Source organism: Prionailurus viverrinus, chromosome D1, assembly GCF_022837055.1.
Source record: "Prionailurus viverrinus isolate Anna chromosome D1, UM_Priviv_1.0, whole genome shotgun sequence".
NCBI classification, from domain to species: Eukaryota; Metazoa; Chordata; class Mammalia; order Carnivora; family Felidae; genus Prionailurus; species Prionailurus viverrinus.
The window spans coordinates 87351422-87370071 of record NC_062570.1 but is presented as its reverse complement, the minus strand read 5'-3'; the positions used below and the strand labels follow the sequence as shown (position 1 = coordinate 87370071).

The 18650-nt window shown below is 35.9% G+C and overlaps 1 protein-coding gene across 6 annotated transcripts in view; it reads right to left on the bottom strand.

Moving 5' to 3' along the window:
* Positions 1-18650, bottom strand: part of QSER1 (glutamine and serine rich 1) — a 91466-nt gene that overhangs the window by 42177 nt on the left and 30639 nt on the right. For all 6 annotated transcript variants that reach the window (XR_007156125.1, XR_007156126.1, XM_047877014.1 and 3 more), the window contains 3 exons: positions 12863-12975; positions 11647-11808; positions 5231-8911 (listed from right to left, as the gene is read on the bottom strand). Coding sequence is in view for 4 of the 6 variants with exons in the window: in XM_047877014.1 (XP_047732970.1) it covers positions 5231-8911; positions 11647-11808; positions 12863-12975 (3956 nt within the window). In the remaining 2 variants the exon portion in view is untranslated. The remainder of the gene's footprint in view (positions 1-5230; positions 8912-11646; positions 11809-12862; positions 12976-18650) is intronic.

Sequence of the window (18650 nt, the reverse complement as noted above, 5' to 3'; positions counted from 1 at the left end):
CTTGCAATGGATTAAAATAATTCAGCATGACCAAGCAGAGTTTATGGTAGAATTTTCTTAAAAAGGTTCAACATTAAGAAATCAAATAAAAGGGCACCTCAGTCAGTTGGGTGTCTGACTTCAGCTCAGGTCATGATCTCACCACTCGTGAGTTCGAGCCCTGCTTGAACTCTGTGCTGGACAGCTCAGAGCCTGGAGCCTGCTTCTAATTCTATGTCTCCCTCTCTCTCTCTCTCTGCCCCTCTTCCACTCACACTCTCTTTCTCTCAAAAATAAATAAATGTTAAAAAAAAAAAAGAAATGAAATAATAGATTAATGTGGGAAAAAAAAAGCATATGACAAAATTCAACACACATTGTTAATTTAAAAATATTTTTTTAAGGGGTGCCTGAGTGGCTTGCTCAGTTGGTTGAGTGTCCAACTTTTAACTTCAGCTCAGGTCATGATTGATCCCAAGGTCATGAGATTGAGCCCCATTTGGGCTCCACACTGAGCATGCATGGTGCCTGCTTGGGATTCTCTCTCTCCCTCTCTTTCTGCTCCTCCCTCACTCACTCTTTCTCTCCTAAAATAAAAAAAACTAAAAAAAAAAAAAAAAAAAAGCATTACATTAAAATGAATGGAAATATGTAAATTCTCAGCAGAGAAATAGAAACTAGAAAAAAGAACCAAAAACAAATTTTATAATTAAAAAAATATCTGAAATAAAAAATTCACTGGATGGGATCGATAACAGAATTGAGAAGGCTGAAAAATCAATGAACTGTAAGATAGGCCAATAGAAATTATACAATGTTTAGAACAGAGAGGAAAAGAAGATTGAAAAAAATGAACAGAATGTCAGGAACAATATCAAAAGGTTTTACATTTGTGTCACTGAAGTGTCACTGGAATCCTGAAAGGAGAGAGATTGGTACAGAAAAAATAATGTCCCCAAACTCTCAAATTTGGTAAAAGACATACATTTTACAGATTTAAGAAGCTCAGTGAACTCCAAACAGGATAAACCCTACCCAGATAAACAATTACATTGCTGAAAACCAAATAAAAAGAAAAAGTAATCTTTGGGCTAATGGGAAGCAAATGATACCAGAGGGTAACTTGGAACATCAGGAATAAAGGAACTGCAACAGAAATTATAAATATCTGAGTAAATATAATAGGCTCTCTTCCTCCTCTTAAGTTATTTAAAATGTATTTGACTATTGAAAGCAAACCCCTATTAAAGTTTTCAATATATGTAGATAGATGTAATATATATGCCAAATATGTATAACGTAAGGTCAAGGGTAAAGGGACCTGTATGGTCATTAGACTTTGACATTTTACTTGAAATCATAAAAATATTGTTTTAAAATGTTTATTTATTTATTTTGAGAGAGAGAGAGAGTGCAAGTTGGGGAGGGGTAGAGAGGAGAGAGAATCCCAAGCAGGCTCTGCGCTGTTAGGGCAAGGCCCAATGTGGGGCTTGAACCCACCAACTATGAGACCATGACCTGAGCTGAAATCAAGAGTCTGATACTCGACCAACTGAGCCATCCAGGTGTGCCAGAATCATAAAAATATTAATTCTATGTGGATGGTAATCACTAGGTCAAACACTAGAAGCATAGTACAAAAAGATACAGACAGAAAAAGCAGAGATAAATTTAAAAATGAAATACTAAAAGTTGAAATATTGTTTTTATAAAAATTTTAATGTTTATTTTTTGAGAGAGAAAGAACTGAAAAAATAATATATAAATAAAAAATAAATAATTAAAATTTGTGGGACATAGCTAAAGCAGGGCTTAGAGAGAGGTCTGTAACATTAAATGCGTATAGCAGAAAAGAAGAGGGGTCTTAAATTAACAATTTAGGCTTCTACCAAAAGAAACTAGAAAAATAGGGTATAATAAACCTAAATCAAGCAGGAAAAAGGAAATGACAAGAAGAGCAAAAATCAGTGAAACTGCCAACAAAGGAGAAAAAGAATCAATAAAATTAATAAACTTCTATTCAGACCATGACAAAAAGAGAGAAGACACAAATTACTAACATGAGGAAATACTACCAACGACTCTATGCTGATAAATTTGACATGTCAATTAAAACGGAATGATTCCTTCAAAGATACAAACTACCAAAGCACAGTCAAGAAGAAACAGGCAAGGTGAACAGCTCTGTATCAAAGAAACTGAACTCATAGCAAAAAAGTTTCTGACAAAGAAAACTCCAGGTTCAAACGGTTTCACTAACAAATTCAATCAAACATTTGTGGAAGAGATAGTATTACCCAACCTCTTGCAGAAAACAGAGAAGGGAAGAATCACCAAGTCATTTATGAGGTCAGCAACAACCAGATACCAAAACCAAACAAAGGAATTACAAAAGGAAAACTACAGACCTATATCCACTGCAAACATGGATGTAAAAAAATTACAAAATTGAATCCACTGATGTATAAAAAAGATAATATATCACAATTGCTGAGGTTTATCTTGGGAATGCAAGGCCATGAATATATTTGAAAATCAGTCAATGTTATTCACCATATTGAAAGACTTAATAAGAAAACTACATGATCATTTCAACAGATGAAGAAAAATCATTTGACAAAATTCAACTTCCATTCATTATAAAAACTGTTACCAAACTAGGCAATGTAAAGAATTTCTTTAATGTGATAAGACATCTACAAAAAACCTATAGTAAACATTGTACTTAATGGCAAAAGGTTGATTTTTTTTCCTCCAAAGATCAAGAACATATTCAGAATGTCCACACTCAACTCTTTCATTAAACACTGTATAGGAATGTTTATTCCTATACAGTAGGACAGGAATGAAGAAGGCATTAAGACTGGAAAAGAAAAATGAAATTATCCTTATTTGCAGATGACATAATTTTCTACATAAAAAATCCTACAGAATAAAAAAAAAAAACAAACACAACAAACCCCTAGAATTAATAAGTTGTGCAGATTTGTAGGATTTAAGATCAACATATATATATGTATATTATATACACACATATAACATATTATATATTATATATACATATATTATGTATATAATATACATATATATGACAATTTTTATAATCTACCAATAAATAACTAAAATTAGAAATTTTTAAAAAGCATCATTTACAATAAATAGCACCAAAAATATTTAGGCTCTACATCCCTAAATATAGATCATGTGCAGGATCTATATGCCCAAAACTGTAAAAGACTAGTGAAAAATCAAATGTGTTCATGAATTGTTAACACTCAGTACACTGTTAATAGTTCAGTTTTCCTCAAAGTGCTATAGATTCAAAGAAATCAAAATCAAAATTCCAGTGAGAATTTTTTTTGGTAGATACAGCTGATTTGCAATTTTATATGGAAAAGGAAAGGAACTAGAAAAGGCAAAACAATTTTGAAAAAGAACAAATTTGAATTCGCAACTGCCCTTTTTCAAGGTTTACTATAAAGCTACAGCAATTAAGACTGTGTTATTTTCAAAAGCATAAACACACAGATCAATGTAACAGAACTGACAGTCCAGAAATAGATTTATACAAATATGATCAACTGATTTTTTATAAAAAATGCAAAGGCAACAGAAGAAGAAAGGACTCTTTTCAACAAATGGTGTTGGAAAAGCTGGACTTCCATATATAAAAAAATTAACTTCAACCCATACCTCACTCACCTCCTGTAAAAATAAACCAGAAGGGTCAGACTTTGGGTACCTGAATGGCTCAGTCCGTAGAGCATGCTACTCTGGATCTCAGGGTTGTGAGTTCAAGCCTCATGCTGGGCACAGGGCTCACATTTTCAGATCTGATTTATATTCATTTTTCATATTTGATTCATATTTTATTTTTACTTATCTTTTTTAAATGAAAGGGCCCTCTCAGTGCTGGAGCTTTCATTTTTTTTTAAGTTTATTTATTTTGAGGGGGGGGGGAGAGAGTGTGAGCGAGCAGGGATGGGGCTGAGAGAGAGGGAGAAAGAAAATCCCAAGCAGGCTCTGCACCGACTCAGGGTTCTATCCCACAACCTTGGGATCATGAGCTGAGCTGAAATGAAGAGTCGGAAGCCTAAGCAACTGAGCTACCCAGGTGTCCCTAGATTCCTATTTTAGAACAAAAATTATAAAAGCATTGTTCTACAAATGGAAGAGGGAATATAATAACAATTGCAAAGCACCCTGAATTGGGGGAAAAGGAGTGTAGAATCTTACTAGGATTATCCACGTACATAATGTCTTTGGCTCTAACATTGACATTCCATTATACTGATTTCCCTGTATAACAAAATGTGAATTCTTTAGAAATGAATTAGCAGATGTTTATGCTAACAGATTATTTGGAATACAGGTTGTTTCAGATCACTTCAGCAGTTAAAGGTAGTCTCAAGTCCAGAGAGAAACTAATAAAGTACATCACAAAACAGGGTTTAACTTTCAAAGCACCACTTTATACAAAAGAGCTAGGCAGGAATAGAGGCTCTACAATCAGACAAACCTGAGTAGACTCCAGCTCTGTCGCTTACTAGTTGTATGGACCTGCACAATTCATTCACTCTTGGTTATACCATCTGATATTGGAGAGAACAATGCAGATCTCATAACACTGCTACTAGTTCCTAGCACAGAGGTGGTGGCTACTATATTGTTATAAATATTTTTCCTTAGCATCTTCCTTAAAATAGTTCACATGAGGCAGAGCTTCTTAAATCAGTTCCTCCAAATGTTCATTTAACTATAAAGTGAAAGCACACCCAAAGATTTGGGTATAGTCTGAAGCCAACACAAAAAAATTTTAATTTTACCTTAATGTGCATGCTACACATAGTATAATAATATTTAACAGCAAAATGTTTGTCTTCATGTAAAATTGACATACCAAGAAAATACGCCAGTTACTACTACAACAGGGCCCCCAGTACAAATGCCTCATGTCCATAACCCACCTCAAGATTCTCAAATTAGAGAACCTGGATACACACTACGTAAATTATGTATCATGTGGTAAAAAGTCAAGAAAACACAGAAGTTCTCAACCTAAACCCCAAAACTTTCCTACAGGGAAGAAACATTAAAAAAAAAAAAGTACCTAAAATACCTCCCTATGCATTTTGTCCTGAAAATTTATTTGCAGACCTGCTTCAAGTTAAAAAAGCTTAAAACCCAATCTGTCACCATAAAAATAAGAGTGGAAAGCCATTATTATGAATCCAAAATTTAAAACTTTTACCTGCTTTCTTCTTTTTATCAGAAGTAGCATCCAAAGTAGTTAAGGTAGTAGAGGCGCTTTTATAAATATCATGACCACATACTCCAGGATCTTCTTCATCAGAAGAAAATGAAGATAAATGTTCCAAGTTTTTAAGTTCATTATCAACTTTTTCTGATGGACTGTTACCCCCAATTTCAGACACGGAAGGTGTGGGTGTTGTCGAAGAAGTCTTTGGAAGTGGTGGGGGACAAAATGTACGAACAGTCTGGGTCCCTGGTCGTCTAGTCCTGTTAGGCATTCGTACAGCAAGAGTGGAAAACTGCTGCTTGGGCCCAGATTTCAGAAAATCTAAGAAAGAGGCAATAAATCCTGTTTTGACTTCTGGCTGTTTTTCCTCTACTTCTTTGATCTTCTGTCTCATTTTTTCTTGATGCTGATAACCATCATGGCAGCTCTCTGAGGAAGGAGGAGTATATGGCAGATACACATCTGTTCCCCTTGGATTCTGGCGTTTGCCCTGGGCAGGTCTTTTCAGCTGTTTCTGATTACTGTTGTCTTCCTCTTTTGTTTGCCCCTTTCCAGTTTTTTTCTTCTGAAGGTTAAAATGCATTAAATCTTGATTTTCTTCTTCAATCTTGACACCGATGGCCTCCCCAGGTTGGGCCATGGCCAACAGTGCAAGTGTACTTCTAGTTGGGTTCACTGACACACTGCTGTCATCAGTGGTGAGCTCACTCTCTGATGTAGCACTTTCTCCACTTATACTTCTACTAGAAACAAACTCTTGGCTTCTGTTATTATTTAATGTACTATCCATAGGAACTTCGCTATCTTCTTCAGATTCGTGATTGGTAGCAGACTGTTTCTTGAATGAGCCAGAACTTTGCTCCTGGACATCATGACTTGGTCCAACCACAGGTGAAATTACTTTAGATGCTTTATTTTGACCAGTTTCAATATGCTGTTGATCAAGAGTCATTTTTGACTGGAGAGTTGGTACTGGTGACAGGTTTACAGCAACTTGATTTCCATTTAAGGAAATATCATTTATATTCTGTGGCTTTCCTACTGCGGCTGTCACAGAGTTAAAATCTGAAGTCACATGCCCAACATCTAATGACTGCTGAAAATGAGATTTAGAATCACCATCTTCAACTGCCGGAATGGTTTCATTTGAAGTTGACTTGGAAAAATCAGAAGGAGTAACCCCACAAGCTGCTGCTGTAGCTGCTAAGATATCATCTACATTTGATAAAATATTTCTCTCATCACTGAGAAGCATTGCCTCTGGGAAACACATTGATCCAAGAGAAACAAAATGATTCTTTGAATCATGTTGACTTGTTTCACTAAAATGGCCCTTAGCTGTTAGATGTTGTTGTAATGGTTTTGAAGACTCAGAGAGGTCCATTTTCATAATTTCAGAAGTTTGAGGATGGAGCTGCTGCTGAGAATGATCACCATTGCTCTGAATAATATGACCATCCATTTGAAGGAAAGGATGTACTATTTGTTGAGGACTTTGAACACGCTGTACTTGTAAAGATGCCTTTACTTGTCCTAAACCTGCCTGCAGTATTGACTGCTGAAGAATTTGTAAATCACAGGCAGAATCTAAAAGGACCTGTGTGTTAGGAAGAGACGCCTGATGGCCATGCCCTATAGCATGATTTGGAATTTGAATCTGAGATGAGGCATTAATTATTTGATCATGTTGCTCCTGGACCTTGGCTTCATGTACCTTATGTATAAGAGAATGCTGCGGGTTGAGGTCTTTAGTATTCAACCTTATTTGTGGAGTTTGCATTAAATTAGTTGTCTTCTTAATATCAAGGGTTGCTGCACTGACTTGGCCAATTTGTTGGGTAAGCTGTGTCACTGAACCAACCATGCTTTCTTCTTTTTTTGACCCTTGTAGAGCAATCCCAACAACCTGATCTTCAAGACGAGAGTTACTTCTAATTACACTCTGAGAATACCTGTCATCTGCCTTTGACACCTTATAAGCCGATTCTTGAACATTAATTTCTCCATCTGACAGCCTTTGGGTTGATGACTCAAGAGACACTTGTGGCTGCAATACCTGTAACTCTTGCATTGGAAAATCCTCTTCTTGCTTTGAAGATGTATACACAGTTGAGTCAAGTTTTCTTTCAGCATAAGACTTTGGATCAGGGGAAGGTATGTTATTCTGTAATGTCTGACAGTGAGTAGAGGATGCAAAAGATGATGACTGGGCAGCAGGCAAAAACTTTTGGGACTGGGGAGATGATGACCCTTGAGTCTGAGCATTCTGGGAAGAATGCATGGAAATATAATTCTGGGTTGGGCTAGAATCTGGCAAATTCTGAGCCCGAGTGGCAGAAGAGTAAGAAAGAGAAGGGGCTGTTAATGTTAGAGACTGCCCTGAAGCATAGCTTTCTGAAGGACTAACAACTGATAACACCTGTGACTGAGATGAATAACTAACCTGTGTCTGGCTAACTGGTGGTAAACCCTGAGAATGACTAGATGAATAACTTTGAGACTGACTAACTGAAGACAGATCTCTTGTCTGGGCAGGGTAATTCTCATTTGTAACTGAAGATAATACTTCTTGTTGATTAGAAGAATAATTAAGTGTCTGATTTTCAGAAGTTATAGTCTGAGATGATCCAGAAAAAGTCAATGTTTTATATAAGGATGGCAACTTCTCAACTTTGTTGGACCTATAAACCTGTGAATGAACAATAGATGGCACATTATGTGGCTGTACTAAACCATAATTTTGGGACTGACTAACTGATAAAAGGCTTGGTAGCTGCGCTGTAGAATAAATTTGTGCTTGGCCCGATATTACAGAACTCTGGTTATGTAAAGGTTTGGAATAGCTTAATGTTTGCACAGGAGGAATTACACTTTGAGGTTTGGGGGTCTTAGTTGATGCTAGTGGTTGTTTTGTAGAACAGCTTTTTACTTTTGTAGCCGATGGAGGAAACCCTGATGATGGAATTGTAGATGAGTAAGACTGAGCAAGTTCCACTGACACCTGGGAGGTCTTCTGTTGTAATCCTCCATTGCTCACCTGAGTAGAATCTCCAACTGGGCTACAGGATAAAGATGACTGCCTACTTGTTTCCTGAAAATTAACCACACTTGCATTTGACAGATAGCTATGTAAGGAATGCTGTGAACCAGTCAGTTGTGCCTGAATAGACTGGGTACCTGAAGGCCGCTGATGGTGTTTAATAACACTACATTCTCGAAGAAGAGCTCTTTCAATGGAAGCAGTAGAACTAGTAAAGAGAGTTGAACTGTAGGCTTGAGGAGTTTGCTGGGCTCCCCCAAGTGCTGAAGGCAACAAACTAAATTGAGGTTGTAAAAGATGGGGTGCAGACTCTTGCGCTGAGCGATACGTTGAAGACTGAGGTGGTATGCTGTTACTTAACGCAGAACTGCCCAGGCGCTCAAATGCCAAAGCAGTTGGAACAGTTCCCTGGGAAGTCTTGATTTGTAGCAGAGGGTCATGAGGATTTAAAATTCCATTTGATGTAGTGTTAAAAGACGAATCCTGAAGCACCAAAGGTGAGGTGGTAGCAAAGTTTCTATTGCTGAAGGTGGTGGGATGCTGATAAGCAGAGAGGGCAGAGGGTGGAAGTGTTCCAGTGGTTGGCAAAGGTCCAGTAACAAACAGCTCAGTTGCTGCTGAGGAATGCATACCTGTGAAGAGAAAACATAAAGAACTTTATGCAATCACAGCACACACACACACACACACACACACACACACACACGCACACGTTTTTACAGTAGAGACTTACGTACCCATAACCCATTATAATCTCTGTAAGGGTGAAGGGGCGGGGGAAAAAAATCTCTGTAAGACTGAAAAGCCTGATAAGCTAGTTCTACATGTAAATTTAAAAAATTACATTTCAAGACAGCTAGCTTTCTTAAAAGCAAAAACAAAGTTACAAAGGTATTAGCAATTTGTATCTATAATTGTTATAGAAATGAGTTTATAGTTAGATAATGCCATCTGAAAATTAAGAAACCAGTAAAAATGTACACAATCTCTAGTGATTAATTTATCCTGAAATCTCAATGCAATAGCAACAAACTAAAATGTTCATAACATTAAAATGAAAACTAAACTGTCTACATTTAACATGATAAATAAATCTAAAAATATACAGTGAGGTTAACACTGCAATTTCCTTTATCAAAATATATAAATTTTAAAAATCTCTTGGATTCCAAATTTTGGCTTTCTATGAACAACTTCCAATGACAATAGATGTGTGCTTATTATACAAGGCTGATCAGAAATTAATAAAGTATTATCAAGAAGATTATTAACATTTCAAGAAACCATCCTAGCCACATATAGTAAAGTGAAAACGTATACTCTTGTGATCTAAAAATTCTACTTCTAGAAATTTATCATATAGCAATACATGGACACAATGATATCTATACAAGATACTTTCTTATAGTTATTGTGTGTAAGAAGTAGAAACAACCCGTATGTATACCAACATGGGAATGATCAAATAATTATGGCATATCCTATTAATACTATTGCTACAAACCCTGAGTACATAAATATAGATGTTTTGATATACAAAGATATCAAAGAACTGTTAACTCTTCTCTACAAAAGTGGGAATGTAGTTAGGAAGTATCACTTTCCATTTCATATAACTTTTTTATTGTTTCCATGTTTTTTGTGAGCTTCCATTAAAATTTTGTTGTTTATTTTAGAAAAATAGGGGGAAAAAAGATTCTCTGGCCCTTTCAAAAACCTTTTTCTCTCACTTCTTCCCATTAAATGTCAAAAAATATTGCTACTACAAAGACAGAAAGTAATCTAGTTATACTTAAAAGAATAAACATTTAGTATTTGTGTTTAAAATAATATAATCATAGAAATTGGAATAGAAAGCCTAACTGATTATGTGTAATGTACAATTATTCCAGGGAGCAAAAAAGGAAGAAGCTACTTTGTTTCTTAATATTCTCCTTTATTTCACATTAAAACATTAATTATCTCCTTGGAAGCAGAAAAAAAAACCTGCTAAATTGAGGAGCTCTATTAATGGAATTATATCAGAATAGTAAAGTATTATTTCCTATAGCTATTATTTAAAAATATCTCTTTGGGGCACCTGGGTGGCTCAGTTGGTTGAGTATCTGACTTTGGCTCGGGTCATGACAGGTTCCTCAGTTCCAGCCCTGCATCAGGTTCGCTGCTATCAGCCCAGAGCCTGCTTGGGATCCTCTGTCCCCCTCTCTCCCCTGCTCACACTCTCCCTCAAAAAAATATAAACATTTAAAAAATAAAACATCTCCTCAAATAATAAGATGACATTTCTTATTATTTAAAACAAAGCCTTTAAAAAAAAACACCTAACTTTCCTGTCACCCTGAGAAAAGTAAAAACATACACATAATTTTGGGGGAGAAGTAAGTGAAAAATGGAATGTATATATAAACAGGGAAAATATAATATCAGCTTGTAATGTCCACTACAGTTTAATTAATGTCAGACTAAATTCCTCATCTGTATGAATAAAGGACTAGACAAGATAATCTAAGGCCCCTCTAATTCTATGGAGTATCAGATAATTCAAATAAACTGATTTAAATAACTTACCTAGAAAATTTTAAGCTTGTACATTTTGAGAGTAATTCAGAACTTTAAATAAATAGTGATTTAATCTGTTCAATTCTGGATAACTTTACATTAAACTCTAATGATGAAATCAGTCTCAAGATTGTTTTTTACTATATCATCTACTCAACCTGAAGTCACTAAGATAAATGAATTTAATCGTTCACCAAAAGCCAAAAAAGATAAATATGTGAGGTGATAAATGTGTTAATTAATCAACTGCGGGGTAATTCTTTCACAATGTATGGTGAATCACCACAACGTATACTTTAAACATATTATAATTTTCTGTATCAATTATACTCCAATAAAGCTGAAATGGAAAAATAAAAGAAAATTTAATTTTTGCTTTTATTAAGTAGACAAGTAGCTACATAAACTGCCAGATAGGAACTTTATACCTAGGGTTTATCTTCAATAATTATCTATCTTATTCAATCTGTTAAGTTTTCACCGAAGTGATAAATCTGAGTTTCGTCCAACTTAAAATTGTGAAAAATTCCAGGTTTTAAATTTCACCAGAAAACCAGTAATTACTCTCAGCTACACTATATAATGACAAGGCCATAAAAATTTTTATCAGTATTTTTTCTGGACTTATAAGTTCTGAAAACAGGAGTGCCCGGATGCCTCAGCTAGTTAAGCATCTGACTCTTGATCCTGGCTTGGGCCATGATCTCATGGTTCCTTGGGAGTCTCTCTCTGCTCCTCCCCCACTCATGCTTTCTCTGAAAATAAATAAATAAACTTAAAAAAAAAAATTGTGAAAACAAAGAATCACCTGTCTGCCAGGATGGAGCCCTGAATTGTGGTAAAAGAGTAGTTCCTGAAGAAGCAGCCTGAGCAGTTCGGGATTCAACAGCAGAGAGAAAATTCATCACTGAAGATTCTTTAGTGTTAGTGCTGGCACTGTTCACACTAGTATCAAATATTCCAGAGAGACCTACGTTTGAAGATAAAATATGTCACAAAGTAAAATATTTAATAATACAGAAGTATATTTCTGTTCATATTTAATTTATTTACCTACTTTTTTTGAGAGACAGAGAGAGTGCACCTGGGAGCAGGGGTAGGAGGAAAGAGAGAATCCCAAGCAGGCTCCATGCTCAGTATGGAGCCCTTGGAACCTGACGCAGGGCTTGATCCCATGATTCTGGGACCATGACCTGAGCTGAAATCAAGAGTTGAATGCTCAACTGACTGAGCCACCCAGGTGCCCCCAGAGAGTCCTTTTTAAAATAAAAACAGGGGGGTGCTTTGGTGGCTCAGTCGGTTAAGCGTCTGACTCTTTGATTTTGGCTCAGGTCTTGACCTTGCTCGTGAGACTGAGCCTGGCATAGGGCTCCATGCTGACAGCACAAAGCCTGTTTGGGATTCTCTCTCTCCTCTCTCTCTGCCCCTCCCCCCACTCGTGCACTCTTGCATTGTCTCAAATGTTTTAAAATAAATAAATAAAAAAGAATCCCTGAAATTTAAGGCCAAAACCTCTACAACCCTAAACTGTTTTATTTTGAAATAGCAAACACACGTGAATTTGACGAAGCATGGTTACAATATAAAATCTACAAAAATCAGGGTGCCTGGATGGCTCAGTCGGTTAAGCATCTAACTTCAGAAGCTCAGGTTATGATCTCACAGCTCATGAGTTATAGCCCTGCATTGGGCTCTGTGCTGACATCTCGGAACCTGGGGCCTGTTTCAGATTCTGTGTCTTCCCCTCTTTCTGCCCCTCCCCTGCTTGTGCTCTGTCTCTCAAAAAAAAAAAAAAAAAAAGGTAGAAAAAAGTTAAAAAAAAATCTACAAGGATTGGGAAGATCTCCCAATTAATTAATTATACAGATATTCCCTATCAGTAAAAGACAAAGCTTTTAATTTCATTTTCACTTTTCCCACAGCTCCATTATTTTCTGCCCACATTCATAACCCAAAATATGAAAACTGATTTTTCTTCTTATTCCCTAAACGTAGCCAGATTAATTTTACAAGAGCATTTTTACCAGTTGGCTGAGGTGTGGCAGCATATCCAGGAAGCTGATGGGAGGCTGCAAAAGTCTGTCTCTGAAGGAGATCTGTTTCAGAGTGTGAGGGATGTCCTTCTTCATAGCTTAAACTAGAGGATAATAAAAATAAGTGACCAAAAACACAGCTCAAACCATATGATCAAAAAATTTCTAGGAGAGCAATTATCAAAAGTAGCAAAAGTCTCTGACTAAATTCAATAGATTTGATTAATAGATCAAATACGGTCTAACAATACTGTCAAAATGGGGAAATATGTTGAAGATATACTAGGAAGAAAAATGATACACAGTATATTCCTTAATTTAACTTTACTTCCTTTTACTGGGAGAGAAATAACATGGTACAGTGGGAAGAGCAATAGCCTGGAAAACAGGACAGCTGAATTCATTATACAACCTCTACCACCTGCTTACAGTATCATTTGAATAAAAGACTTAATGTCAGACTGAATTCTTCATCTGTATGAATACAGAATTAGAGAAGATGATCTAAGGTCCCTCTAATTCTACCATTCTATGGGGTATCAGATAATTCAAATAAACTGATAATTAAATAACTCACCTAGACAATTTCAAGCTTGTACATTTTGAGAGTAATTCAGAACAAGATATTTTTTATCCCCTTGACATTTATTTTGAATATTTTAAACCCAGAGAAGAATGGAAAGTCCAATAAAAATATTATACACCTGTTGCTTAAGACTCAATAATCATGAACATTTTGTTACCTTTGTTTTATTTTTCTCTACACACACATACACACACACACATATACACACACACACACACACACTTTTCTTTACATATATATACACTTTTCTTTACTAAACCTTTCTTTTTTTACTAAACCACTTGAAAATAACTTGCATAAGGACGCTACATCTTTAAATACTTCAGCTGTATCTCCTAGGAATCGGTCATTCTCCTATACAGCTAATTATCATTATAATTATCATTATTAGACTTGAAGAAACTTAACAATTTGAGTCAATAACAGTATGTAATACAGAGGTCATATTCTAATTTCCCAATTGTTGCCTATATGTTTGGGATTTTAAAGCTTTTCTATGTAGGATCCAATGAAAAATTCAAGAATTACACTTGCTGGGGTGTCTGGGCAGCTTAGTGGGTTAAGCCTCTGACTCTTGGTTTCGGCTCAGGTCATGATCTCATGGTTCATAAGGTTAAGCCCCATGTCAGGCTCTGTGCTAACAGCACGAAGCCTGCTTGGGATTCTTACTCTCCCTCTCTCTTCCCCTCACCTGCTCACACTCACATGTATGTGCACACTCTCTCTCAAAATAAACTTTTTTTTAAAGAAGGGAGAATTACACTTGGCTATTTCTCTTTAAATTTAGAACAATGCCTCTACCCAGCCTCTAATCCCAGATCCCTTTTGTCTTGATTTCATGACATAGACTTGTTGAGGAAAACAAGTCAGCTGAATGTAGACTATCCCAAATTCTGACTCTAAAGGATACCTCATGAGAAGTGCATAAATGATATTTTGTACTTCATATTGCCTCATATGAGGATACACATAATGTCAGTTTGTCTCATTGTTGGTGATACTAATCTTAAAGTGGGTAAGGTACATGTCAGATCTCTCCATGTAGTTATTTTTTCTCCTTTGAAATGCAATTGGGAGATGTTACTTAAGACTTTGTAAATACCTTATTCCCAAAAGCAAAGGTTTCAGACATCATCCATCTTTAATTAAATTACCACCTTGGAGATTGGAAATGGTGTTTTCTAATTACATCATTCCTTTAATATTTAAAAGTATTCTTCTGTAAAATAAAAATCAGCTTCCCCCTTTTTTCTCTCATGTACATAGATGATATTTACTTATATTTCAATAATATTTTTCAAAAATGTAAACACCTTACACTTTAAATATATCGCTGTAGACTTAAAAATTGAGGTACAGTTGACATATAATATTATATTAGTATCAGGTGTACAGCATAGTGATTCAACAATTATATACATTATGGAATGCTAACCATGATACATGTAGTTGCCACCTATCTCCTATAACATGATTATGATATTATTGACTATATCCCCTGCTATCAACACTTGTATATGTCTTTCATGGACATATGTTTTCATTTCTCTTAAGTTAAATAGCTAGGAGTGGAATTACAGGGTCATAATGTAGGGGTATGTACTACTTTACATTACCATGTAAGGTAATATATCAAATTTCCATTTTTACTTTTTTAAAAAAAATTTTAATGTTTATTTATGAGAGAGAGAGAGACAGAGCACGAGCAGGGGAGGAGCAGAGAGAGAGAGAGAGACACACACAGAATCTGAAGCAGACTCCAGGCTCTGAGCTGTCAGCACAGAGCCTGACGTGGGGTTCGAACTCACAAACCGTGAGATCATGACCTGAGCGGAAGCCGGACGCTCAACCGACTGAGCCACCCAGGCGCACATTTTTACTTTACAACCTTTTCACCACATGATATTTTCAGTCTTAATTTTAGTCATTCTAGTAGGTATAGTGGTATCTCACCACAGCATAATTTGCATTTCCTAATAACAAATGATGACGAGCATCTTTTTATATGCTAACAGGCTATTCTTTTCAGCTCCTCTTGTAAAGTTCGTTCTGAATTTTTGCCTTTAAAAAAATTCAGGTTGGTAGCACTTTTCTTATATTCTGGATCTACCTTTTTTGTCAGATATATGTATTGTGAATGTTTCCTTCCAGTCTGATGGTCTCCTTTATACTTTCTAGTGTCTTTCTTTTTTTAATGTTTGTTTTTGAGAGAGAGAGAGAGAGAGAGAGAGAGCGCGCGCATGTGCATGAGCGAGGGAGGGGCAGAGAGAGCAGGGGCAGAGGATCCGAAGAGGGCTCCACACTGACAGCAGTAAGCCTGATGCTGGGCTGGATCTCATGAACCGCTGAGATCACAACCCGGGTTGAAGTCGGATGCTCAACCAACAGAGCCACCCAGGTGCCCTCTAGTGTCTTTCAGTGAAAGGTTTTCATCAGTTTTGTGGTAAAAGCACTTAACAACACATCTACCCACTTAGCAAAGTGTGAAGTACAGTAGTATTAACTATGTTGTACAGCAGAGCTCTAGAGCTTATTCATCTTGAATAACTGAAACTCTATATTCTTTGAACAACTCCCCAATTCTCCCTTCCCCTAGTCTCTGGCAACCACATTCCTTTTCTCTGCTTCTGAGTTTGACTAACAAGGTTTTAATTTTTGATCAACCTGAATTATATTTTTTTCTATAAAGTCAGTGCTTTTAGTATCCTGTCACTAATATATTCACCTATATTTTCTTTAAGTTTTAAAGTGTTAGCTTTTTTTTTAAGTATTAGCTTTTATATTTAGGTGTATGAAATCATTTTGAGATAAATTTTGTAAGGTAAGGGTAAAGGTTCATTTTCTAAATTTCTTCAAAAATTAAGGCATAATTTGCATACAATAAAATTCACCCTTTCTAGTGTACAGGTCAGTGAGTTTGAAAAAATATGTAAATACTGCAAAAACTAAGGGAGAGAACAGTCCCAGCATTATAAAAGATTCCCCCATGCCCAACTATGGTTAGATCCTCCCACCATCTCCCAAGGATCTATTCTCTGTTCTTATAGTTTTCCCTTGCCCAAAATGTCAAATGAATAGAGTAATTTAACATGTTGTGTAGCCTTTTGTGTCTGGCTACTTTCAGTTAGCTTAATGCCTCTGAGATTCATCCATGTTTTTATTTACACCAGTAATTCATTACATTTTATAGCTGAGGAGCATTCCATTATGTGGATGCATCAGAGGTTAGTGCTTGTTTTAAATCCATTTATCACTTTAAGGACCTTCGGGTTCCTTCCTGTTTTTGGCAGTTATGAATAAAGTTGTCATACACCTGTGTATGTTTCTGTGTGAACACAAGTTTTCATTTCACTTGACTAAACATATAGGAGGGGGATGGCTGGTATGGTAATAAGGTAATGTTGAACTTTAGAGAAACTGCTTGTTTTCCAAAGTAGCTATCCTTTTTCTCATATCCCTAGTACTGTATGTCTGGTCTATGGCTCTGCATCCTCACTGGCACTAAGTATTACCAATTTGTAAGTTGCTTTTCTTTTTAAAAATTTTAGCCATTCTAGGGGCGCCTGGGTGGCTCAGTCAGTTAGGCGTCTGACTCTTGGTTTCAGCTCAGGTCATGAGCTCACGTAATTCATGAATTCAAGTCCCACGTCAGGCTCTGTGCTGACAGCATGGAGCCTGCTTGGGATCCTCTGTCTCCCTCTCTCTCTGCCCCTACCCTGTTCTCTGTCTTGCTCAAAAGTAAATAAACTTAAAAAAATTTTTAAATATAAAAACAAAGTTTAGCCATTCTAATTGGTGTGCAATAGTACCTCACTGTGATTTTAATTTGCATTTCCTTACTAACAATGTTTAGCATCATTTGCTCATCTAACATGCAGAAATCTTTGGTAAAATATCTACTCAAATCTTTTGCCCGATATCATCAAAGCCTTGGTGAGATATACATTTTGAAAATAATTTCTCCCACTCTGTGGCTTTCATCCATCCTCATAATAATGTAGTTAGAAAAAGAGAACCATTTTTAAATGAATTTTTTTAGGATTTTATTTTTAAGTAATCTCTACACCCAGCGTGGGGCTCAAACTCACAACACTGAGATCAAAAGTCACATGCTCCACTGACTGAGTCAGCCATATGCCCCTATGAATTGTATTTTTGCTATTGTTGCTAAGAGATCTTTGCCTAATCCACTATCTCAAAGATTTTCTCCTTTTTCCTCTTGAAGGAAGGTTTGTTTCCTTCTGAAGTTTTATGGTATTACTTTTTCCATTTAAGTCTGATTCATTTGGAGTTAATTTTTTGTACATGGTGTGAGGTTAAGGCTTGAGATTCATTTTTTAAAAAATTTGGATATGCAATTATCCCAGTACTATATATTGAAAAAAATTATTCTTTACCCATTGAATCGCTTTGGCATCTCTTCTTTAAAAAAACTAGCCATATATTTGTGGTTCTATTCTTATCTATTCTGTTACATCAATATGTCTGTTCTTAGGCCAATAAAACACAGCCTGGTAAATGATTCATTCAGGTTGGACAAATCTTCCAATTTTGTTCTTTTTCACAACTATTTTGGGTATGCCAGGTATTCCCATATAAATTTTTGAGTCAGCTTGTCAACTTCTACAAAAAACATTGTACTGAATCTATATATGACTTTCAGAAAAACTACCACCTTAGAAATACTGAGGACTCTAATCCAGGAGTATATCTATTTATTTAGGTCTTTAATTTCTCTGCAGTCTTCTGTAGTGTTTAGTGCATAATTCTTGTAAGTATTTTGTTAAATTTTTTAAAAGTTTCTTTTTTAAGTATATTTATTTTGAGAGAAAGTGTTTCTTTTTTAAGTGTATTTATTTTGAGAGAAAGAGCATGCGCACATGAGTGTGATAGGAGCAGAAAGAGAGGGAGCGAGAATTCCAAGCAGGCTCTGGGCTGTCAGTGCAGAGCCCAACATGGGGGTTGAACTAACGAACCAGGAGATCATGACCTGAGCCGAAGTCAAGAACTGGATGCTTAACCGACTGAGCCACTCAGGCACCCCAGTATTTTGTTAAATTTATCCCTAAGTATCTCATTTTTGTTATGTTGTTCTAGATGTTTTTTAATTATAGCTTTATTGATATGTAATTCACATACCATAAAGGTCATCCTTTTAAAGTGTACAAATCAGTGCTTTTTAAGAATATTCAG